The sequence below is a fragment of the Bombus vosnesenskii genome, unplaced genomic scaffold (genome assembly GCF_011952255.1).
Source record: "Bombus vosnesenskii isolate JDL3184/JDL3185 unplaced genomic scaffold, Bvos_JDL3184-5_v1.1 scf7180000013301, whole genome shotgun sequence".
Taxonomy (NCBI): domain Eukaryota; kingdom Metazoa; phylum Arthropoda; class Insecta; order Hymenoptera; family Apidae; genus Bombus; species Bombus vosnesenskii.
Genome location: NW_022882950.1, coordinates 191,485 through 217,121, shown reverse-complemented (window position 1 = coordinate 217,121; position 25,637 = coordinate 191,485). Strand labels below are relative to the sequence as shown.

Below are 25,637 nucleotides of genomic sequence, written 5' to 3'. Positions count from 1 at the left end.
CGTGGTCGACATCCACCAATGGCGCCTCGACGTTTTCTCCTCGAAAGCGACGATGAATCGGCTGAACGTGCCTGTGAACCACCTGACACAGCATCGCCATTCTACACAGCGCTAAAACTGTGTCGCCCGTTCGCCGGATATCCTCGCGAAACCGCCCTGTTCCGCCCCTCTATACTCTTTGATCGTGTTTGCGCGAACGGTCTGGGTTTATCTGTCTTTGGAGACGATCGCGGGATGGAGACATTGATCGGGAGGAATTGTTGGGAATATCTGAGGGATGTCTGGTTAACCCTCTTTCATATTCCCGTTTCCATTGTGGTATTTTTTAGTGGCTATACATACTCATCGGGATTACTTTTACATCGGGATGTGTGTAACTTGAAATTAAATTCACGATCCCAGTTGGAATTTTTATGTTTCCAAACACGAGAAGGAAATGAAATTACGTCTAGTAAAAGCGTAACCACGAAACTTTTTTCTCGTCTGTAGCCTTCGAAACTTTCTGGTCTCCACTCCGGGAACAGTCTCACTGAACGAAGTCGCGCATTTCACAGCTACTTCTGGCTTTCAGGAAATTCGAAATCAACGCATTTCAGAATGTTCAACAAGAACGCAGGAAACGATTAAACGATAGAACACAGAGTACAATACGAACCGGGTACGGCGGTGACAATCGACGAGGGTCTATCGAGCACTTTCCACTTCACGACGACTCGGTTACATAGGCATTCTAGTGGGAAAACGTCGGTTGACTTTGCCGAGAAGCGACATGTTCCACGGTGTGTTAAGTCGTCCACGGGATCATGAATATTCGCGGTCTTATTCGAAGATATTTCGTTGATCGTTCGATATTTTTTTAACTTTTCATCTTTGTTGGTACATCCGAAGTATCGTCGATTTTCGCTCGAAGCGTTAAACGATGGATGGCTGATTTTTTCTACCCTTGAAATTTGATTATTTTTTGATGTCTGCAACTCAATATTTGTAAGATTCAGGACAAAAACACGCGTGGAAAGGGACGATGATGCGTGAGAGATGGGATGTTGAACGACGTGGACTGTTACGTTATGGTTCAACGATCATTATTAGCGATTACGAAACGATCAGCTGTACAATAGTCTGCGTGAATCTCAGATCACAAACGTCCGTACAAAACACGACGCGACAAGCGGTGTGCTTTGCTTTCCATTTTCTTTAATTGACGTCTATAGATTAGGTGGAGAGATATACAATGCGAAGGAGAGGAGAGAGCCGGTATTTCGTAACTATACCGTTCGTTTAATAAAATTAATCGTTTAAATACTTATCACAACAGGTAGAATGATGTCGTAGGAACCCTGCCTGTGTCTTACGGTGTATCTAACAATTAGTTACAATCTCATAGCGGTTACATTTACATTTTTCTTTGAGATTTCTCGTTTCGTGTTTGCAACGTTCCCGATTAGAAAGAAGACTAAGGAAAAGAAAGAAATTAAAATTTGTGTTAACGGTAGAAACAAGTTTCGTGTCACGTATTTAGAAAAGCGTATAAACGAAACGATAGAAAGACATAAAGTGAGCCAGACAGCTATAGAAACAGAGGGAAGGACAGAACTGTGTTTGTCCTGCGCTCATCGACAAAATATTCTTAATAATCGTTCCACGAGCAGTTTCTTATCGACAAGTTGACAGACTAGATACATACTTATATTACAATTGTTCGACTTGCCGGAAGTCGCCAGTCGCGTTGAACCGCGGCGAAAAATCCAACCTCCGACACCGTGACGATCCTGTCCTCTTGCGTTTCGATGCATCGTCGCTTGGAACGGAACGCGGATGCTAGTACACGGGCTTGGAACGTGCAATTGAAAGACGTGGCGCGACGAACGTGGATAAAACGAGATCGTTTCGTTGCTGAAACGGAGACTCGAGAGCCATCGATCGTGCCGGAATTTAACGAGCCAAACCCGCGATTCCAGCGATGTTGAAAAGCTTTCGGATAGCTTGAACAAGCCAGATCGTGTTTCGGTTAAACCTCTCTCTGTTTTTTTAAAATCGTCCGGCTATTTTGTTGGCGAATTCTTTTACTTTAAATTCTATCATTTTGCATTAACTCTCGGTGATCGTTTTGTTCCTTCCTTTTCTAAAGATCCGAGTGATATTCTTTTGTATAGTTCAAATAACTGTTTTTCTCAGTTACAATTTCCCATGTAGCGTTTTTTCATTTTTTAAGATATGTTGTAATATTTGAAGTTTCTCGTGTTCTTTATCTTCTAAGTAAAGTTATATCGTATAGAGTGTTACGTAATTGTGATTAAATATTTTAAACCGAATAAGGAGAAACAAAGATGGTAGAAAATATATGATAAAATTTTGTCAAGTTTCTCCTCTCGTCGGTAAGATCTGATCGTGATAAAATATCGAATCACAGATATTCTCTAATCTACCGACTTCCAGTAAACTTTTAAAACAAGACTGATGCCAGAATACTGAAAAATCAGTGTAATTGACGAAAAAGGAAACGTTGAAAAGAAGAGACTCTACCTGGCTCGATCAAGCTCGCACGATCGACGATCCAAGATGACCGAAACGGCAGAAGAAAACGCTTATCCGGACAAGGCGATCGAGGCGAGTCGCGAGAGGGAGACCGCGGTGTCGGCGGTGGTTGGTTGCAGCGGGCCGACGGTCTCGTGAGCCGGACGGTGTTATTGCGAAGAGGATTGGGGTGGTTGGCCGTTAGGCGGCGGCGGCGGGGGTGGCGGCGGTTGTGGGTGTACCTGGTGGGGCAGGAGAGTGTGCGCCTGCACGTGAGCCGGGTGATGATGGTGGTGCTGATGGTGATGGGAGTAGAAGATCGACTGGGCGGTGGTAGGGGGGCAGGAGGTGCCGACGCCGACACCGACGCCGACTCCTACGCCGACCGAGTGGGAGAGCGCCGACGTGGCGACCGACGCTGGCGCAGCGGCGACCGGCGGCGCAGCGACCGACACCGAGACACTGCCGGACGTTCCGCTTCCGGCGGACGCCTCGTGATACAGTATCGGCACCCTGACTAGTCTCTGCGCCGCGTGCGCCATGTTTGCTGCCTCCAATTCGGCAGCGAGTTGTCTTTTCCACTTGTTACGACGATTCTGGAACCAGATCTTCACCTGAGTCTCGGTCAGCCGTAACGTTGCAGCGAGACCGGCGCGTTCAGAAGACGAAAGGTAGCGTTTCATGTCGAACGTGCTTTCTAATTGAAACACCTGCGACCGCGAGAACACAGTTCGCGTCTTCTTCTTTCGTTTCATGCTGCTGGAGTCGCGACCATCTACGCCAACTTGCACGCTGTTCTGCCCACCGCCACCACCGCCTCCACCACCTCCACTATTCCCTGTGCCACCGCCGCTACCACCGTGAAGACTCGTCGAGTTTGTGGATTCCCCTTCGCCATCCGCCTCCGGGCAGTCGTCCTGCTCACCCAGATCGTCGTGTCCTTCGTCGCCCGTCGACGGACTCCGTGTCCGGTGCAGACGCTCCTCCCCGTTCTCGTCGTCCAGGTCGTCTGCAGGAAAATGATATATGATTGCTTGAAAATTGTTAGCCTTCCTTGGTCTGTCGAAAATTGGTAGCCTTCGGACAGTTATATACACTGCCGACCGTAAGTATTATATAAGGACACCTACTCGTTACATTTACTGGAAAACTGGGACAAAATTTTCCTTTATTCGATATTGCCAATTACAAGACGAAAATTTGTAGTAAACTGAATGGAAACAGAAGCAGCGAAAGACACTCGGTTTGTATCGAATATCGGTAGGCGATAGCGTACATTGTAAGAATTTGATTTTGAGTAATAAGATAAGAGGAACCCAATTCCAAAGTTTCCGAGTAAGATTGAAATCGTCGTTCTATAATCGAGAATCGATTCCGTCGTAAAGGGGAAGCTGTAAAAGCGGATGCTTGAATATCTTGTCGTCTAGAATGGACGATAATCGATGCAAAGTAGCGACAGGATAAGATAATGCGTTGGCTTTTGGTAGCCGCAGGAGGTTGCTCATCGATACCGATTAACGCCTCAATTTTCCCGATAGGCGGCCACGCATGTCGTAATAGAAACATATGCTTCCAATGTCAGTGATGATCGGTAGTTCGTTGTCATTGTGGCGAATGCAAGAGTCTAAATGGATACTATCGCCAACGACCGCGCTATAAATTGTCCCGCGCTTCCGACGGAAGTTATGAAACAGTTTTAGTTGCGATTTAATATTAAAATTACCAATATCTAATTATACCTAAATATATCCTACATCGATTATTACAATTAAAACGGTATGAAGGAAGTAGTTTAGTACATTAATACCGTCATTTATAAAAGCTTTTGTATAGTTCATGAAGAGGTCATTTTTACTAAAATATAATGTTACAAAATTCCCCTGCGAAGTTAGTATGTTCTGTGGTAAGACAAGCAAGAGCTGTTTTACGTATATTGAGAAATAAATATGTCGTGACACATGGTGTATTTAAATAAAAAAACGGTGTTTTTATGGGACGTACGGAGATCCTTGTAAGTGACTGTATTTTAGCGAAAGAAAGCATTATTTTTGTTAAAAGTGTTGGCATAATTTTAGTAACGCTGAAAATAAAATTTAGTAGCCACGGTGTTAACTAATTGGTAGACTGCTTGGGAAATTTAAACGTGCAGAAATATACACAACATGCATGATGTGCAAAAATACGACGAAATATCCAAAGTAAAGAACTCGTTATATCATTTAGAGGATGAAACAAATTTCTATTTAGCCCTGCTCATAAAAATATGAATTTGCATAAGCATCCGCAATCTACTAATTTATCATAGACCTAAAAAAATTCAAATCAACAAGTATGTACAGTACTATGTGTAGAGTGGTTGATCGTGAGATTCATTAGACGAGATTGTTCGTTGTTGAAACCATCAAGTATACTTAAAATGTTAAATAAATAAGTACAGAAGGACGCTTGTACTAATGGATTCGTCAAGACAGTGTATAATCGCTAAATATAATCGCTGACAACTCGTTGATAACTCTGATATTGATTCGCGCGACTAACTGATAACTGGTTGATAACTGTCTTCCTTACGATCGCGTCCATTTATTTACACTGGTCGGGGGAGAGTCGGAAAATTCAAATTCGTCTTTGTTCGACGATTGCACGTAGCGGCGACATTGTTTTGACGGCAGTTTATTTATTCTTACATTACGTGTATCCTAACGATATTGATACTCCGAGGCAAAACAACAACATGATTTGAATTGTCCTGCAGCTCGTGTGCCGCTACAAGTATTTTCGCAAATGATAATGTTGAAAATTGTGGATCTTTGAAGCCGAAATAATGTTATAGAAACACTAAATTTATACTGAGGATTAATATTAAAATAATGAAATATTTATTTCATGAACGATTCCTTATATATTCATCGATACACACTTGACGCATCTCAGCACTTTCTTCTATACCCGACTGTTAACCGACTCTTAACCGACTCTTAACTGATTGAAGAGTTTACATTCCTTTGTTTTCGAGACGCTGCAGCCACACATACTTCCACACACCGACACTCACATACAAGTATCTCTACTACGTATTTAACCTAGTCCAGCACAGAAAATTATACATATCTCAACAGATAAAAATCGAAGATTCATTGGAAAGAATCCAAAGTGTTTTCATAGTCTAAATTCGTTTGATTTAATTTCACGATAAAGAGGCTATTATATAATAACGATGAAATTAGCATATTAGAGTAGGAAACGGTGTCTGCAGTTTAATCTTCGTTTTACGGTTTCAACTGGGTAATTATGGAACGCGATATTACTAGCATGATGGCGAGTGACGAATCCACGCGCGCCAGCATAATTTCACAAATCGTCCTATTTATTCGGACGATCATTGAATGTTGGTGAAAACGGTTTGGCATATGCTAAACGCGTTAATTAACCGATCCTTTAAAGCGTTTTCGTCGTTGGCATCGGTCGAAACAGAATCGCAGAGATATCCCTTTCGGTATCGTCGATCAACCGGGCCGAGAATATGTGTCTATAAATTGTCTTTGGCCAATGAATTCGATAAATCAATTGGAGCTATTCATCTCGGCCGGCCGTTGCATTTAATATTTAGTCGATTGATAATCCGCTAATTAATATTCTATTTATCCATTTTGATATAATTGCCTCAGATATCGGGAGTAGCCGTGTTTCACCGCTCTAATGAAATATTTGTCGTTTCTGCATCGGTCCTTCGCGCCTTCCATGTCCATGCGAAACTCGACTCATCGAGTTGGTTGTACCGCGATCTCGCAAATCCATCGTAAACATCTCGTGTTTCGCGCCTCCATTCTATCAGTTAACTCAGAAAACCTACAGTTTCCTCGACTGTTCCAGTTTACCTCAAATTTACACATCTTCCATGTAAAAGATTATCATTTTTCTGTGATTTACACACGAAGAATATCTTGTGTAGATAAAGCATGTTTTATAAAAGACTTAGAAATTTTTCTCATAAATCTCGATCTCTATGTAAATCTTGACCTATTGTCCTTTTCTATTTCTTTGTCAAGATGCTAAGAACAGAATTTAAGGTATTTTAGAATGTCAACTGTTACATGTTACGCGTTACGTGAAATGTTTTCTAGAATAACGATCGAAGAATGTGAAAGCGACGAGGTATTTACGAAACTATCAGCGGCAGGTCTCGCCGTAGGTGCAAACGGTCGTCATCTAGCAGGCTGCCAAGTATTTTGGCGAAGTGGCAGGAGTAAAACGATCGGCGGGTAAGGCGATCGACGTTGGTTTGTCGTGGTGGAAGCCGTGGAAGCCGTACTCGTCGACGTCCACGCTCGCGTTTATACACTTACGTACAACGCGTACGAGCCCTCGTCTTGCCCTTTTCTCTTTTTCTTATACCGTTTCCAGTTTCTTTTACGATACTCGCGAATTCTCATCTTCCCAAGTGTATTTCATTGCGGATCAATTTCTCTCGTAAAACATCCCTTATTTATACTTCCTTGCAACCAAACAGTACGTCACTTTTGTGCCCTCTACCTCGCATAAAAATCGACGATTTAGTCAGAAGTTACAGGAAGAGGATTGTTTCTTTCAACCGTGATAATTGAGTTTTGTCGGTGTACAAACAGGCCGTTTGCAAGAAATTATGTCAATCAATCGATCACGTTCTCTCCGCGCAATTTGGGATTGATGTGCAACGATAGATGCATCGTTGATGTCCACGTTCATTCAACGGTCTATTTGCAGGTAGAGCGAGCGCACGATTTTCAATCAACGAGTTGTTCCGCACGAGAATGTTTACAAGCCTCTATCACGCACGAGTAGCCTAAATTTATGATTCAACAAGTCGACACGATTTCACGCATAATCATACTACTAGAATGTTTGTAGAATATTTGTACGAGTATATGTATATTCGATACAAGTGGATGTCTGGTGAAATGGTTCCTAATCGGATCATTCATCTATGGGTGAATGTATCAAGGATAAACGAGTATGCCCTTGTCCTGTTACATCGATTTCAATTCGAGAATCGAATATAGAATACAAACTGAGATAACGTTATTTGTTTTAAAAGTAAACTAATACTCTAAAATTAATCAATTTAATCCGAACTATCGTCCATCACCTATCGCTTAGTGACACTAAGAAGGGTACCTTGAATTGTTGGTTCAACTTCAAGAATTACTTTCAGTTTCCTAATTAAAGACTATATCCAAATTTTTGCCTAGTGGTAGAATTCTTGATTCTTGGCATTGGAGACTCACCCCTTTGCGGAAAGGACGCGGAAGCAGGACTAACGCGGCTCAAGTTGCCGACGACGTCGCTCGGCGACGGATGTTCTAGCGTCTGCAGACCGTGCGTCGGCCTCCATGGAAACGGCCAACCGGCGCCGCCGGGTAGAACGCCACGGATGCCGTCGGCATCGACGATATCCGATTGGCCGGTGACCTGAACGGCATTGCTCAAGGCCGACGAAGCGGCTGCCAACCGCGAGTGATGTTGGTGTTGCTGTTGTTGGTGAAGGTGTTGCAACGTCGACGGAAAGAACACGCCGCCGACGCCAATTCCGACCGGATATCGGCCCGCTATCAACGACGACATCAGGCCCAATCTGAAAACGGAAGATTCGATAAAGTTCAAACATCGCATCAAAAGACGCAAAGATACAGTGGCTAAAACTGTGTCGATCATTTTTCTTCGAATATTTTCTAGTATCGTGTATCTCGTATAGTTAATAAATGTGTTTCAAGCGACTATCACTGAAAGATAAAAAACAATTCTCTCTTCCTCTGGTTATAAGAAGTTCGTCCATGAAGGAATTAATTGTGATTTAAGAGACATGCGATTTTCCAACGATTGCTTCTTTCTTTAATTAGTTTTTGGTGCTATAAATGTCACGAGGATCGCGTAATTGTTTTTCACGGATTGTACAAAGTCTGTGATCGAGATTGATTTACTTATTTTCGAGAAAGATTCAATTTATTTTTCGTAATACGCTGCTTGTTTAAAAAGAAAATAGCAAAGAGGATTTTAGTTGTATCGCCAGTCATAATTAGCAGAGTAATCTTAACATTTCGGGATTGACATCGTCCAGTGACGCCGTGCTACTATAAAGATCGCACGAGTCTCATCCTATCAGAATTTACAAAAAAGTCCTCGAATCTCGTATCCTTCATGCGCAAAACATTTCTGAAGACATTTACTCCGCAGAACGGAAAAAATCGAAGAATTTGGGATTAAAGGGTGGTTGTGATGGGTTCGATTAACCCGGAAGCATTCGCGTAGGATCGGTCACGTTTCACCGAGAGTTAGCTCTGCCGGATCATTTCGGGGCGCAGCGGCGTAAAAGTGAAACCGTTAGCGAAATGTTTGCGCCGGTTGCGAGCCGTTTAAAGCCGCGCTCTAAATAAAACAACGCTAAAAAAAAAAAGGAGGGAAACAGCGGGATTAAAACACAGCGGCCGCGTTTCCAGCGGGTTGAAGCGTGGCTGAATGCGAGCGTTGCGAGGCTTTACACAGTTGGAACGTGGCCGTGTCCGAGGCGTCGGCCACGATTCAACCTGGTCCTCTCTCCCTTCGTTTCCGCGCTCGAAAAACCGGCAAACGGTTCCAAACCCATTTATCCGGTCCACGGCCGTTTCGTCGAAAACGAGCTCCATTCTCTTTCTTGTTGCGTTACTCGCGAAAAAAGACCAAACCATTCTCTTCGTGCAACCGATTCTTCGCGATCTTCCGAAAGCCATTAACGTCTGCTCGATCTTTGCTACGAAGCAAAGGAATTTTTCGAGAGTTATGCCCATTAAGGGCGACGCGAGCCGTGCCCAACAATGACACCAGCCATGGCTCGCTGTTTGTACAGCCTCGTTATTAACGGTGAAAATCCGCTTACGGGATTCCGATGAATCGGTTTACCTTCGTCGAGGATTCTTTTATTCGTTGCCTGTGATCGGAAGTCGAGAGCGTGAATGGAGAATTGGGCATAATAGATCTCGCGAATGAAATAGATGATCGATGGAATCGTAGGTTGTGACTAATTGAAGATTGTTCAGCGATCGAGTGGTTGGATGTACGTGACTTTTGCAGAGTAAAAAGAAACGACGTGTAGAACGGAGTAAAATCGTGAAGATGATAACTCGTTAGGGTGGATCGTATTTGGATGATGGTTTCGGACGAAGGTTTGAGCGGAGAGCGAATATCCGCCGTTTGCTAGTTTTCTGGTAAATAGAGCTCTTTGTTACCGGGTTCTTGGAGGTGCTCTTAATTGTAGATTAAGGTAAATGGAGCTCGTAGTGATACCTAAACCTGTCTAAACCAGGGGCAAATCCCCAAATCCGGATATTTGTAAATGGAAGGTTACGTTCTCCTAAGTGCTGATCTCGGCGAGGATATTCACGGCTGGAGCACAGCCGCTCTACAGCTTTCGCTTTTCAATGTACACGCAACCGAATTGCTCCTTGAGTTTTGGGTTCGTGAGCTGCAACTCGAGCTGCCGACGCATGCAAGGTCTCAACTACAATTAGAACTCCATTCTATAGATTATCTCGACTAAACTTTCATCGAGAGCGTCGAACTCTTCCATTCTTCGTACATCCACGCGGTTTGATTATTTTCACTTTCCATATTAGTTGAACTACGAAAAATTTCCAGTAGCTCAATGGAAATTTACTAAGACAAAGGACTAGCAAAGCTGCTGCCACTTCAAACTTCCCAACGTTAATGTCTATCCTCGAATAATAACAGCGATACTTTTCAATGGTACTCAAGTAGAAGTTTCTAATTAGATCTTACCGCAAACAGAGCTGCCAACGTCTAACTATCTCAGGGCGGATCCCTGCTCCCGAAACAGAGAGCTCTCAATTATACCGGCCATTTTGCCGGGTCGTGTGTAACAGCCCGGCGATCGTTATTCCTGATCAGCGTTAAGTGCAGCTGCGAACGCTTGACGTTGCGCTCGGATCGAAAGAGAAATGAGATAGAGAGATCGAGATAGAAAGAGAGAGAGAGAGAGAGAGGAAGAGAGAGAGAGAGAACTTAACGCTCTAGCGGCGATTTGCGGCCGGCGATTTAGTTGGTCATCAGAAATGTAGGTTCGAACACATCGTCGGGAGCCGGTACGGCAAGAAGCCCACCGATTCGGAAGCCATACCAGCTCCCCCGTTGTTCATGACTCGTTCGTTCCCTCTCAGTCCGGCCACGAGCTACGATCTCTGATCGCCGAATCGATGCACTTTTCCTCCGGCTTGGTTTATGCTCGTCGACGATCGCCGACCGATCCTCCGACGGTCGAAGCTTGTCGAGTCGACACGCTGCTTGCGGTGGGATTCCTTAATCGTTCGGAGTTGTCGAGAACTGTTCAGGGACACTCGTTTCTCATTTGATGTTCCCGATGTTTGTTCGAATATAGTTGAAATTGATTTTAACGAGAGTCTCGTCGCCACTGTGCGTGGAAATGTTTGCAGAGCTTGGGTTATACACTTAGACTGCAGATATTTATGCATTTATAAGAAATTTCAACGCAAAGATCAACTCTGCTTGCAAGTAATTACTACACGAACGTTCTCGACGAATCCCGAAGAAAGTCACAGTGAGAGAAGCACGCAATTCCAGTTGTCTCGCATCGATAACTGATAGGGTGGTCGACGCGGCTAGTTGCGGTATAAGAAAAAGAAAACGCAAAAGAGGAGTAGCTGCCGGGGGCATCGGCCATACAGATGCCCCGGGAAAGATAAAAGAAATCTGACAACCGCCTGTTTGTAAGCATCTACTTGGAGGGAGGCCGTTTTCTAAGGAGCCAGGTATAAACACCAAACACTCTCGGCCGTTCGAGGAGCATGCTCCACCTTTTTCTGCCTAATTCTTGCGCGGCTTACGTCTTCTTAGGTAGCCAGCGGAATGAATGGCCGTGAGCAGAGGCTTTCTTCTCTCCTTTCTACGGGCGCGACTCCTCTTGCTCCGGCTTCTTCCTTCGCTCGATCGATTCAACGAGGGTCCTCGACTTCCTTCGATTCTACTTTATCAGCACAACTTCAATACGGCATATCCCTTTCTTTCTTCTCGCCATCCACTTCTTCTTCTTCTTCTTCGATCTCTTTCTCTTTCTCCGACTTGATCTTTCCCGTTGGTCGGTCAGTGATCTTATTGGCTCGATCGAATGTCCACAGAAAGAAACTCGTTGATTACGAGTCACACCGGCATAATCGGATACGGACGGCTTCGATGAAACGCGACGATGAATATAATCGGAATCGAACGTCAAACCGACGATATTCTCTGTATCGATTCAACAGCCGGTCGATGGTCAAGCTTTGATTCTTCGATGTGCAGATCCTCCACCAATTTGTCCGTTAAACTTCACTCTCCCCTATACAGCCATAGTTCAATGGATATATTATCCCTTTTTCTGTATTGATTATTATCCCACCTTTTTACTCGGTCATATCGCCCGCTTGCTCGTCGATTGTACGCTGGTACTCGCGCGCGCGCGCGTTCTAGGGCGAGCGTGCGCCTAGTAAGTGGCATTCTCGAATATAAACTCTTTATGCCGTGGTTAACGATCGCCCGTAACCCGATACGTTTTTGTCGTGTACCGTTACACTAGGGGAGGTAGTTTTCGGTGCGTAGTCCGAAGAAGGAGAAGTCGATTACGCACGATGGCGGCCAATCGTTCCCGCACAGCTTTACACCGCCTCGAAACTTCGCCGATTTCCGCGGCGCAAGGGTTTCACAGCCTCGTTGGTAATTAAGAGCTCTCTGCTCGGAGACCGATCGTTCACGCCTCTCATCTTTCTTCTTTTTTTTTCTCTTTTTTCCGTCTCCAGGCTTTGTGCTAATTCGTCGTCGCCGCTGGTGGTTAAACGAGAACGAAGGGTTTTCGCGAAGGGTAGTGAATTGGCCTGAAATGCCAGAACGTTCGAAATAAAGTCGTACGAATCTTTTGTTCTCCATAATTTGAAAGGAATTTGCATTTTTCAATGGAAGTTTCTTTTCAATTTTATTGGCGGAACATATGCAAAAATATTGCGCGAATCTTGATATTGACAAGGGGAGCGTGCTCTATTCTTATTGAAAAAAAAAAAGATCGCGTCTTTGCTTAGTATCGATAAGGGAGCGAGTTTTGTTTTTTATCGATTTGCCTAACAGCGTTCATGGTTACGTACTGACTTATAAAGTGTCATTACGATGACCCAACAATGAGTTATTGGCTTTCAAAGTACTCGGCTAAATCCGCTACTTGGCTTCATTCCGCTGGCTGCCTGTTACAGGCCAAGTGGAGGATTTATGCTTGTGCTTACACAGGAGACAACTTCATTTCACTGGATTTCAAGGAAACAACTTAATTGCTTTAGCGCGACGCTTGCAGGCTTTAGAAACCCAGACCAGGATACATTCGCGGATTAAACCCTTTCCTCGCCAGGGGGAATTAATTACGCCAGACGCCGCTAAGATTTCTTCTCCCATTAAAAACTTGTCCGTTTCCGGTATGTACGGTTTAACCCTCGAACGGGACGTCTCGTACCCTCCAGGATACGTATTTCACTCGTAATGTTAAGGAAATTTCACCAACGTAAGTTTCCCAAAAATATTATAATATTCGCGTAACGATGACAAAGCGAAGAAACGAAGAATCGGATAAAAATTGTTCGATTCTAAACAAACGGTATTGCTTGTGGTGTACAAACGGAATAAATAACGGTAGACTGATCGTTTAAATAGCATTTTATACCGGAGTGGTTGCATATCCGTGCTTTCGAAATCAATTTCCATGAAAACATGGAATAGCGCCGACAGCTACTGCTCTGCAATTTTGGCTCGTTTTTCGACACTCGAAAATTCATCTTACGCGATTAACAGCTCTCGTATTTATACCAAAGTTACGCTACATACACAATTAAGATTATTTACGTATAATTTCTATATAACATACATACAATTTACGTATTAACATACACAATTTTGTTGTTCCTGATTGTACCACAAATTTAAGTTTACGCTGCATATATATAGGATTATTCGACCTGTTAAATCATGCATCGTGGATACTAACAAAAGTAACTTTCAGAAATTGAACGTTTCGCAATCATCCCCATAAAAGACCAGACTCGCGAAATATTCCAAAGTACATGCTTCCCCGGTTTCAGTCGGGATTTTCGATTTCGGCGAGAGAACGGAGGCGTCATCAGCGTCAACGGTAGAATAAAAGGGACGAGAGCCCGAAAGAGTAGAGAGAGGAACGAATCGAAACGACACACGTACGTACAGAGAGGAGAACCGAGAAGGGAAAAACGAGAGGGAGAAACGTGAAAAAAGGGGGTAGAACGGGAAAAGGCGGAGGAGGAAAGAGGAGGAGGAAAAAGAAGGAGAGATAGATGGAAGGAAAGAAGGAGAGAAACTGTGTTTCGACGCGATTATTATTCGTGGTCTATTCCCAGCTACCGTTCATTCCACATTTGTTTCCGACGCTGTAATTTACGGGCGATCATACAGAATGGGCTTTATCGTACCTTCCTTTGAAACTTGCAGCACGATCCCACGCTAATTAACGAATCATTCATCGGCGCTGTAATTAACGAGGCCGACTCTGTCGCGGATTATCCCGGCCAGATCTTTTGCGCATAGACGTCATATGCCTGCGGTTACGTTACTGAATATTGTTGCTCCCTTGCAAAGGAGCCCGCGCGACTTTTGCACCATTGCTAAAAGAGTAGACGAGTAGGCGAGAGGGAGAAAATAAATATATATAGCGCATATATAATATAGTATGCACATAGACATATACAGATATACATCCTTACGACGCTTCCTGTATCTGTAGCCAGTTTTCAATGCCGTGTTCGTGCGAGATTTTTTCTCCTTCTCTCTTCGTCTATCCATCTCCTTCTATTATTTTCTTTTTGATGGTTTTTCCTTTCTTTTTCCTCTTTTTAAACGGAATACTGTTACATTTGTTGCGCTTCGTTTCCCGGGATAAACACGCGGTAATTAGATTGGACTGCGAGGAAAATGTTGAAGATAAACGAGAAACGCGTTTCTGTTACGCGTCGTCCTTCTGATTAATTTACAGACTCTGACGACGCTCGCACACACGAGCTTCTACCTCTCATCACTGGGATATTATCAATTTTAATACGGCTTTGTCTCGCGCACCTACCGCCTCGCCCCCTCCCCTGCCACTCTTTAAACCTGATAGCTTCGCGCTACACGACAACTCGATACAACTTGAATTATTTTCGACCTTGCTACTTCTTTCTGTGGATTTTTGTTGCCTTGGAGCAGGATAAGAGTCTGTCTAATTGTTCTTTAAGCGATAAGGATCTTGTTATAGAGGCAGGAGAAATCGTGGGATACGTTTCAGTTGCGTCCATAAAAATATTCTGCATAAGCATTCGCGATCTAGTTATTTCATAGCGGTAAAAGAGCTTTCTAGACTCGTTATTTTTACAGTTATAAAATAAAATATTCGTCGCTCGCAAACAATCAACCAATTTCCACCAAAGACGTGTTAATTAATAAACCGACTCTCGTTCCTATTGTTAATTTTCACGACTTTCAGATCGCGGCGCAGATATTGATACAAAATCATTTTCAGACACGTCATATTTTTTAATTGATCCCTTAAAACGGAGAACGGTTTAGATCGAAGGGTGTAGCGGCAGGGGGTTAACTGTTAACGCGCTTCTGCAACCCCCTATACGCGTGTATATGCAAAAATGTGGCGAAACGGAGAAGGATGCGAGGTAAATTCACGGACCGGCTAATTCAGGTAATATTCTACACGGGAATCCTTTCTGCTGAAATCTCTTCCTCCCTGGAAATGCTATTATCGTATCAGTTCAGCAAAGGGAGAGAGAGAAAGAGAGAAAGAGAGAGAGAGAGAGGGTTGCACGTTAAGCGTCGAGATGGTCGGGGGAAGATTTCACGGTGCAAGCTTTTCGTCTACTTAGCCGACCTTGGTGAGGCCAAGACTCGGATGCCGTAGGCAGCGATTTAATAATAAATCAAACCAAGAAGTGTGTTCGCTTGCGTGTGTTGCTCTCGCTTCCTCCGCGCGGAAGACGCTCGCTGGGGTGGCCGAAACGGGACGGGATAGGTGGCCGTTTCTCCCGGGAGCCTTAGGCTCCTTAACTTCCACTACGCGCTGCCGTCTCATCCGCTGATGTATTATGCACCCGTTGCCTAATTGATTCTTTTCTACTTTCCGCGCCTACGTTGATATTCGATCTTCCATGGCGTAGACTCTACGGAACGGGGTGCAATTAGTTTTCGTCTAATGGTCTTCTAGAATGGACTTCGTTGAACATATACCGCAAACGTGTATCTCAAACAATGTCGCAACACGAGATAATTTAATCTCGCGTTAAAAAGACATGAAAACCATCAGAGGGGTATTTCAAGGATGTTCTTTGTATCCTACTGATCGTTCAAAAGATAATTCTTCGATCGTTTGTCGAATTTTATAGATTTATCGATTATCGGAGACATTGAAAATATTTGTAGATCTACCGAATTGTCCGAGCGATATCAAAACCAAGAAATTCTCGTGTGTTCTTCGCGCGTGATATGTATTCTAACATTTCACAGGAGCAGTTTCGAAGATCGAGGACCACAGCAATGGTCGTTTAACGCGCCACTATTTTACCCATCTGGAAAATTATCGAGTGACACGCCATCGAAGTACACCCCCTTGTGGTGACAAGCTCGTGCCCCGGAATAATCTTTTCTCTCGATCGAAGTGGCGGGTCCCGATGCACCGTTGGTTCGAGTGCAACTTAATCAAATGGTAAACGGGTGGAAAACAAGCAATTGGAGGCATCGAACCGTTACAAGAGCGAGTAAGCAAGCAAGTAAGCAAGCAGCCGGTTATATAGCGGGGACTCGTCAATTGGAAGGGGGTGTAAATCTGATAAAATCATCTCGAACCCTCCCTCGTCTCTGGCAGCCCCTTGTGGCTGAGCTTGGCCCGGCTCGAGTTCCTTGCCGAGATATATCCGATACAGAGCCGGACGGCCCTAAGTAACGTAAGTAATGTAAGAGGGTGGTTGTTGCTACGGTTGTTATTAAATGAGACAGCCTAATAGGCCCATTACGGACCCCTCGGTCCATTCCCACATAATATAATCCGAAGCTGCAGCCACGCGTTTCTCTTTCCGCTACTTTATCACTCCCTTACCACCTCCAACCACTCTGTCCTTCGACCAAAGTCCACATATATATACCATTCATACGACCTGTGTATGTTCACCAAAAGAGCATTCACTCTGAAAGAAAATTTCATTTGTGGCTGAAAATCTTTCGTTTGATTCTTGCGCATCGTCCAATATCGTCTTCTGATTTTGGATCACGGATGCTCGGATATTCGGTTCTCGGTTGGATGTTTCAGATCATTTTTAATGGTGTTATTATTCGAAGAACTGTATTTTGAATTGTGGCATCCTAAATAGAGATAATGGTCCTCTGTCGAACATCCTCGAACAGTAGAAGAATGCAGTTGACCGAGATCTTTTTAACGGGTCTGTCTTGCCTTTCACGTGCAAAACGGTAGCTGGCTTTTTCCCTCGATGAATTTTGAGAAAATAAGGTAAACCAGAGAACAGCATTGCGGATGGTTTCGACGCCACTTTGGGAAAGTTATTCGAATAATTTCGTTTCCATTTATTGCGTCACGAACAGGGATAATAGCACTATACACAATGCCTCGAAAAAAAAAAGTTGAATTGATCAAGATCTTTCTTCCGAATTTCTTTCGCGTTTCACGTTTGATCGGTTGTTGACGTTCCCCTCCGTGAAATCTGGGGAAAATAAGGGAGAGACGAGAATAATATCGACACTCTTTCGATAAGATAATCGAAAAGCAGGATTTTAAAAGTAAATAGCGTTATTGGAGAAAAAAAGTTGGCATACACGTATCGATTGCGTTGATTGTGGCCAATCGACGTTAATCGTATGCGGCGACGCGCGATCGTCGATGAAATAGTTATCGCGCTGGCAGTCGCCGCAGATATAAAATTGATGGCGCGCACTAATTCCTTATTAGTAAACATTGATACCTAACAGCATTTAATGGCGTTGACGTATTAACACGAAATGATAGTTCCACTGGTATAAACTATATTCGACATCGGTGCAACGAATAGATGCTACCGTCGCGTACACGCCATTCGTTCGACGAACGTGTTAAATTATTCTTGGACGAGATGCGAGGCAGAACTATCGGTAAATAGTCGATTGTTGCGCGTTTCGAGGCTGTTTACATTTCGACGATGACGGCTGGATTTACGATCCTTGCAATTTAGAAATCATTAGTCAGATATAGCATTATTTAGGTAGAATAAAAGGTCGCTTAGTCCATTTCGTACGATAAAATATCACGGGACGAATGATTGCAGAGAGATTAAACGGATTTTGTAACACCTTGCGTACACGAAAACTTTTACTAAACTCAAATTCTTTTTATTGACCTATTATAATACGCGGTACTGTCAAACACAGCTGAAGCTATTGTTTGATAATCGTTTCACGATTGCAAAACTCAGCCGCACAAACAACACGATGAAACGCAAAGCATCCATCAAACCACGGGACCGTTCAGTTCGGTGGACCACGAAAAATTGGTACACTGAAAACTACGAAACTAACCACGCTGAAACCGCACAATATTCAACGTTCAGCGTTCAACGGCATGAAGTTTCATTGAATACATTGACATATACTGTGAAAAAAGAAACAGATCGATAGAGAGGAAAACATACCTCGACAGCATCGCCAAGTCGGCCGACGCTTGGTGACCGAGTAGAGGGTTCGTAGAGGCGTCGCTGGGTGGAGAGAAAGTGGACGCCGGGCTGGTAGCACTGGTAGCACATACGATCCCCATGTTAGTAGCATTGTTTCTGTTGTCTGTCGTGTGACCGACCGACGAGACACCCCTTTGATTGTTGGAAAATCTCAAGGACGTAGGCGAGGACAAACCCCTCGCAGGGCTGTCGCAGGAGGATCCGATTCTTTGGGAATTCTGAGCGTTCGTCGTTGGCAATGGCGAGCCTCTGTCGACATCCGACGATTGCCTTTCAGCGGACACCGTCGATGTAGAGTCTATAGGTGGTGACTCGGGTCTTCCAAGGATGCTAGAGATGCTGAAGGACGTGTACTGAGGGTTACACGCGGGCCTGAGTGCCGGTTTGCCTACGTCGAAACTGAAGGAATGGTGATTGTTCAATCCACAACCAGATTTTCCGTTTTTCTCTTGTAGAAGCAACTCCGCCGGTGTCGAGCTGCTCCTCGAAGCTTCCAGTTCCAAATCCTCTTCGGACACTACAGATACCTCGATCTCCGTTTCACCAGACATCGTTGACTCGCGTCCAAAGAGTCCGTTCCAGCGACGTTCACGGTTCCCCGAACGGAACGCGTCAGTCTCGAGTTCTGTTTCCCCTGGAATGGCACACGATTCGAGCAAACAGTCACCCGTTCCACTGAACACGGCTCGTTGTACGCGTTCGTCCCGTCAGAAGAGCATCGGATGCTCCTCCGCCGACGGTCCGACGGCAGAACACGGTCTATCCGACACGCGGAGCGGTTCGAATCGCGGCTCGCGTCGCATATCAAGCGGAGAGCGTAACACGATGATAATGGTAAACTGTACGGTGTAGACTAGCGGGTTCGTCGCAACGCCTTCGATGGCAGAACGTCCCTGGTCGTGCTGGATCGGAGACGGATCGCTCGATCGCGCGACATTCGTAAGCGATACCCTGGACGACAGGATGATAGGAGACAAGACACTTGGAAGGCCCACCCTTTCCAGAGCCACCCTCTTTCGCCCCTCTCGTCCTTCAACCACCTCTGTCCACCACCACCACCACCTTCCGACTTTATTCGCGCGTCACAGTGTGCGTTACACTGTGCGTATATACAGGCGAATGTATTTGTGTGAGTGTGTATGTGTGTGTGTAATTGTGCGCTTGTGGTAGCACCTCCTCCCACCACCGCCTACCAACCTGACACGTAGCCGTTTCTCCTCTCTTCCTCACCCCAAACCGATCTTCTCTTCCCCTCTTCGACCCGCTAGTTTATTCGCGAGACGTTGCCGTACGTGTAAAACCGCGAAGAGCAACACGGAGTCACTTCCTCGAGTCACTTTCTCTTCCACTGATCGTTAATCACTCGTTCGCCGGTGTTCCGCTTGTTTTTTTTTCCCCACGCAAGATCGATGGATCGCATTCCTTTGTTTCTTTTAATATTTACCACTGGATCGGATCGGATCATCGTTATACGATTTACGAACCATGGTCAAGTACTCTTGCACGAAGATGCACGGTGAATCGCACAACAGGGTGAACGTTTAGAAGAATCGGTAGGAACAACACGGTGACATCCACTCGCGGAAATCGTCGGCCGTGAGCACGAGCAACGAGGTGAAAGTAGCCGAGAATCGCGAATGCGTATCGTGGCGAATGATGGACTGCGGATGGGCACTGTGCTCGCACTAAGGGTAGGAAAACGCCGGAGAAACCACAGGTCACACGAACGAGGGCCTTACTCGAACATTCGCGCACGCAGCCGGAGCGCGCGGAGCGATGTAGGGAAAGCGAAGCGGAGACGGAAAGTGCGAGCGAGAAACAGCGACGAAGAAGGAGAGAGAGAGAGAGAGAGTGAGTGAGTGAGTGAGAGAGAGAGAGAGAGAGAGAAGAAGCATAGGCAGGGTGGAGAAAGAGAAAGAGGAGGAGAAGATGGAGACGGAGGAGGGTAAAGAAGGATAGAACGTGGAGTCACGCTCCGAGACTCACGGGGTGGTAGTGTTGCGCGTCGGGTAGATAGACGACTACCGAAGGACAGACGAACGGGCCGAAGGGATGGTTGAAACGAGAGGGATGAAACACGAACGAAGATAGAAGGGTGGCGAACGCGTTGGAGGGGAGCAGAGAGGATGGCTAAGCTGCAAGTTGCCAGAAGGGGTGTCGTTGTTGGAGGGGCAGGGGGCGGGGCGGAGCAAATGGCTTACCGTGGGGGATGGATGTCGCGATTTCTCATAGGGTGGAGGCGCGATCGATGACTCGTGGCAGAGTGTATCCGGCACGGGGGTAGCCGTAGGTGCGGGCCAATCGCGTGAGCCGCGTCGTCCTTAACTCGAAAGATACTCGCCCTCGACGATCCTGCGGATCGCGGAATGGGGGTGGTAGCGCTGCCTCACCGAACCTACCTACTCTGCCAGAGCCAACCAAGGGGTGGGGATAACACACAACTCCGCTGGCTGGTGGCCGTGCCTCGCCGTGTTACTTATCCATTATAACACTCCAAGATCTTGATTTAAGCCTGCAGCCAGCGGTGAGCTTTTAACCAATTAGCCTTTATAGCCTACCCCCCTCGACACCCCGTTCACTCTACTACCCCGTGCTTCCCTCTGTCCTTCCCTGCTCGCCACCCTTCTCACCCCTCGGCTCGCGTTCCTCAGTCATCCCCCTCTCCAACCGCCCATTTTAGCTTGCCTCGTCGACTACTCGCTCGCTCTCTCTTCCTAACCGGTGTGCCACACGATGGTAGTTCTCGTACACCTATATCTGCTATTCTATACCAACGTCCTCGCCGCAGTCGCGCGATGTACCCACCTAATCTACTGCTTCTCTCCCTTCCACCGCCACCCTCTAGTTACCTCTATCCGTTAGCTCCCTCTTTTTCTTCACCGTTCTGGCCCTCCTTTCTCGCTCTCTATAACCACATGCATTATGCGCGTCGGTGTATCAGAGCCGCGTATTCGCGCGTGCAAATACCCCGAGAGCACGTAGCCGGCCGCGCGGGGGTGAGTTTCTCGTTCCGAGTCAGGAACCCTCGTCGTCCTCTCGTCCCTATCCATGCCTCGCTGTCGTCTTCCGGCTCTCTCGCTCTTTCGCGATACTCCCTCCGGGTTAAATAAGCGCCAGGCGACGGAAATTAAGAGTGGACCGCGCGATTCCATCATGATACCGATATCGTGCTGTCGCTTTTTCTTCGCTCTTCCGCTGCCTTTGTCCACGTCATCCTTATCTTCGTCCCACAAGAGAGACGCGACCGAGATAGAAATTCCGAGCAAACCATTTTAACGAGCAATTTTCCCCGATAAATAAATTTTTTCATGTAATTTACGCGACAAAGGGAGCAAGTATCGCTTCGGATCTCATCTCGCACCTCTTTCTGCGGAAGAATCACCGAAGGCACGGCCGACTAACGAGTCCGGAGGGCTCCTTTAACGACCCTTTCATCCCCAAGTTAACAAAACGCGCGCGTTGCGTGGCATAATGGGCCGGTCCTCCCGCGGATCCAGCCGGAAGGGCACAAAAGCGATTCGAGCGTCCGCGTGAAAGCGCGGCCTGCCTCTCGAAAGTAGGAGAGAATGATTACACGGCCAGCGGCGTAGGCGAGCGCCACGGAAGGAAAGCGGTCCCCGGTAAAAAGGGTCAAACGCGTACGTTCTCGTCTCGCGAGCAACTCCGTCTAAAGCACGACAAAGCGAACCAACGACCGTTTGTGTGTCGTCGTTTACGTGTCTGTTACCCCACGGAGGTCCTTCGCCTACATAGGTAACGAGAAACCGTTGACCAACCTCCGGAGGGACGAACGGAAAGAACCAAAGGAATGACTCTAGTTTCACCGTACTATAACGAGGTTATATCGAGAGGTACATTCGTTCTAATCGTATCAGCGTTTCGTGAAAGCGACGCTTTACGTAGAAAATTGTCGATGAAATAGTTTATTCGACACGTTATTTGCAAGCTTAATTTTTTCTAGCCAATGTTGATGGGGTAGTTTTATCTATCGTCTATAGTCTATAGTAATGCATTTCTCGCTACTAGAACATTTTGTCCTGCGATGCTAGAAATTCGATATAAAACTGATTATAAAGGACAATTAAAAAAATCGTGAATCCGTATAAGAATTACCAAATGATCGAAAATCTTCTAAATTATTTTGTAATTTGTAATCGTAACGATTTATTTCAATTCTCCTCTCGACAGAAGAATGTAATATATATAGATAATAAATGTATCGTGAAAAAGGTTAAAAAGTTAAGAGCCTCACGGATTTACAAATTTAGCTCGTCGATTTCCGAAATCGACCATGCCATTCTCCAAAAAATAGTCTTTCGTGTAACCGGCAAGGCCGGAACACGATGCGACGGAGCGGACCGCCTTGTGTTGTCCGTATTTTACTTTGTGCTCGGTGCGTAAGAGGATTATATACTTTCCGCATGGAGACGGAGATAGGTGTTCGTAAACGTAGGCGAAAAGAGAAAGAGACTCGCGGGAACGATCTGAGAGGGCGAGCGTTTACCGAGAGACATAGAACGAGACAGCCATCCGGTATACGAAAGACGCCGCAAGATAGAAGATAGAGAGGGGTGGTGGTTGAACAGGGAGGTAAGTGGTGAGTATGCTTCACTTTTCACGGGGGCGCCATTGTTCCCTATTATCCGGCGTGATTAGTCGATGATGCAGGTAAGCTACCACGGGGGGTCCCATTATATTGCCGGCAGAACTACTCAGTCATCCGCGAACTGCGTGAGTTTCGCCTGGAATATTGCGACCATCCTCTAGCAACGTGTCCTCTGTCCCTCCTCTTCTGTTCCTCGCATTCTACCTTCGTCTTCCAACCAGTTAGACGGATCGGTATTCTTTTTCGCAATGGTCCTTCAATGGCCACCGATGCTTCTTTCTCGTCTGTTTCGGAGCCTGCCACCGAAATCGGTCGCCCCGCCGACCTGCTGTGAAATTTATACTCTTACCATGGGCCGCAACAATGATCGTGGCCTCTGCCGGCCGTTTTTGCACGGCCGATTTGTATTATCGTGCCGAAGCCGCCCTTTATCCCCGGAACGCGAATCTGCTTTGCCGAGTAATTAGACCGTGCGCCGACCGTATCATCGTTCTCTTTCTCTCTCGCTCTCTCGTTCGCTCTGGACAACGTGCACCTGGAAGATCGATCGGGAGGATCGATCGACGACCACGTTTAGCGGGCGACGAGATCGTGGCCGATCTCTGCCGTGGATACGGAAGAGGCTGGTTTTTAGCAGAGACGCTAATTGCGCTGGGAATTTGGTGCAATTGATGAAGCTCGTTTCTCAAATTATCGGAGATTATATTCCACTTATGAATACGTAAAGAGATGATTTTCGTAAATAGCTGCATAGGTATTATACGCGAGAACGAGTTGATTCGAGTTGTTACACCGCGATTGTTCCTTCCGGTTGGATGGCTGTTGTTTCAGTGGGAAACTTAATCGCGTGATCGAACACTCATAACACACGACACCCCCGCGCGTGCATCACAATGGCGGAACGAGACGGAAGAACGTGGCAAGGCGGCGCTCGACAGAGATCGATCAGAGTCGAACAACCGTGACATAATACCTTTAACGAGGGATACACGCAGCTGACAGGTAAAGAAGAAAAAAGAGGTTGGGAGGACGGAGGGAGGGGTGGAGGGAGGAGAAAGATTTCAAGAGCAGCGGTTAGATAACAAGCGATTAACGGCCGGTCACACAGCTTGAAACCTGGTGGATGGGGTAGGGGAGGGACATAATGGCGACGGAGGTAAACGAGGAGCTACCGAAGGTCGTGGAACAAGGCAACGAGAAGAAAAGCCACGGTTCGCCTGCCGGCTCTAATACCTTACATTAAATCCGGAGAGAGAGTAAGCGACTAATTACTTGACGCCGTTCACAGTAAACGCGAATTAAAAAGGAACCGGTGGCTCATTTTTGCGAGCAAGAGGAGAGGAGACGTTGCTTTTGTCTTGTTCGAGATGGAGCGGTGTTGGTGTCCCTCTACTGGTTCCGCGCTACTTTCGCCGAGCTAATCTCCGTGCGAAGACCGATCGAAGCGGACGTCCAGATCCGCCGGAAAAAGGAACTAGCTCGGGGCTCGCCGGCCTGTGCTCGATCTCTCGTGAAAGAACCGACGCAAGAGAGAGATCCTCTCGTCGTCCCGGCCAAACGACCGCTCACTCGAAGAAAATTAAACGGCCGGACACTCGATCGATTCGTTTACCTAGGAATTATTCAAATAAGAGGATATTCTAACTTCGGGAATTTCTAATCTATCGTACAAGGAGGAGGAATTCAAGTCTTGGGAACAGTTGAGGGATTTAATATTATAGAAGCTATATCGGTATTGAATATTAAATGTTCCTAGACGCCTGTTGCACGGCTATCGACACTACCGCTCGATTTTCAATGTTTTTAACGTTTTTCAATGTTTTGCGTTCGATATGCAAATCGAAGGCTGCGACATTTCATAAAACTGTGGAATGTACGCAAAAGAAACAATTTAGAAAAATATTAAGCGAATCCTTGGAATTCTCTTTTACAAGCACGACGTTAAAAACGCAGGATTTTCATAACATGTACCGATTTATCGATTAAATCGTTAATATTATCTCGTCACTTATGAACGAGAATCGTGCACAACGAAGTATATTTCCAAGAGGAATAATCAAAAATCGCAATCTTTCTGAATGACATAAACATGCACCCTTCATTAGCCCTAATCTAGCATCGGTGATTACGTTATCATCTGACAAAATCATCGTCGACCACATCATCGCAGGACGAAGGGTGACTAACTAACGTAAGAGATAATTTTTAATTCGGCGACCAGACTAAATTAAAATTGTGAGGACGATACAACGAGGGGGGTGACGAAATGTTGTGGTCAATAATGGCGTTTTCACGTTTTGACCGTCGACGCGGGGGATGCGATCTAAATTTCCGGGACGAACATCGGGGGTAGTGTTAATGGACGAGGGCTAGCGTATTCCCTAAGGACAATCGTGCCGGTCAAATTAGGTAACTTTCGTAAATAGCCCGGGTGTATGGTTTTCTGGTAGGGACGGCACGCCAAGAATTAAAGGTTGCTCATCCGTGCCAACTTTTTTCTTTTCTCGAGGTGTTTCTGTGGCCTCCCAATAATTGGAGTAATTACCGGTATTCTCGATACGCAAGAAACCTAAGAAACGTAGGAAAAGAACGAGGCGTATATCGCTCAACAACACTCACATGCTTAAGTCGATTTGCAGTAATCGTGTGTGTCGCATATTTCTTTAATATTGCATGATTTTCCCGATTGCATATTTAAATTCGATCAAAATGTAGAAATTAACGACGAATTA

The 25,637-nt window shown here is 45.7% G+C and overlaps 1 protein-coding gene across 1 annotated transcript; it reads right to left on the bottom strand.

Moving 5' to 3' along the window:
- Positions 1-1,065: 1,065 nt before the first annotated feature.
- On the bottom strand, positions 1,066-20,137 carry LOC117233946 (homeobox protein Hmx). The gene is made up of 3 exons (XM_033494686.1): positions 18,258-20,137; positions 7,776-8,122; positions 1,066-3,523 (listed from the first exon to the last, which is right to left on the bottom strand). The coding sequence occupies exons 1-3, from the start codon at positions 18,848-18,850 to the stop codon at positions 2,685-2,687; spliced, it is 1,779 nt and encodes a 592-aa protein (XP_033350577.1). The 5' UTR covers positions 18,851-20,137; the 3' UTR covers positions 1,066-2,684.
- Between the last annotated feature and the right edge of the window lie 5,500 nt (positions 20,138-25,637).

Coding starts and splice junctions, on each gene's coding strand:
- LOC117233946 (XM_033494686.1), bottom strand. CDS start 18,850: ATGTCTGGTGAAACGGAGATCGAGGTATCTGTAGTGTCCGAAGAGGAT. Junction 8,123..18,257: donor GACTTGGCGATGCTGTCGAG/GTATGTTTTCCT, acceptor TTCCGTTTTCAG/ATTGGGCCTGATGTCGTCGT. Junction 3,524..7,775: donor CGCGTCCTTTCCGCAAAGGG/GTGAGTCTCCAA, acceptor ATTTTCCTGCAG/ACGACCTGGACGACGAGAAC.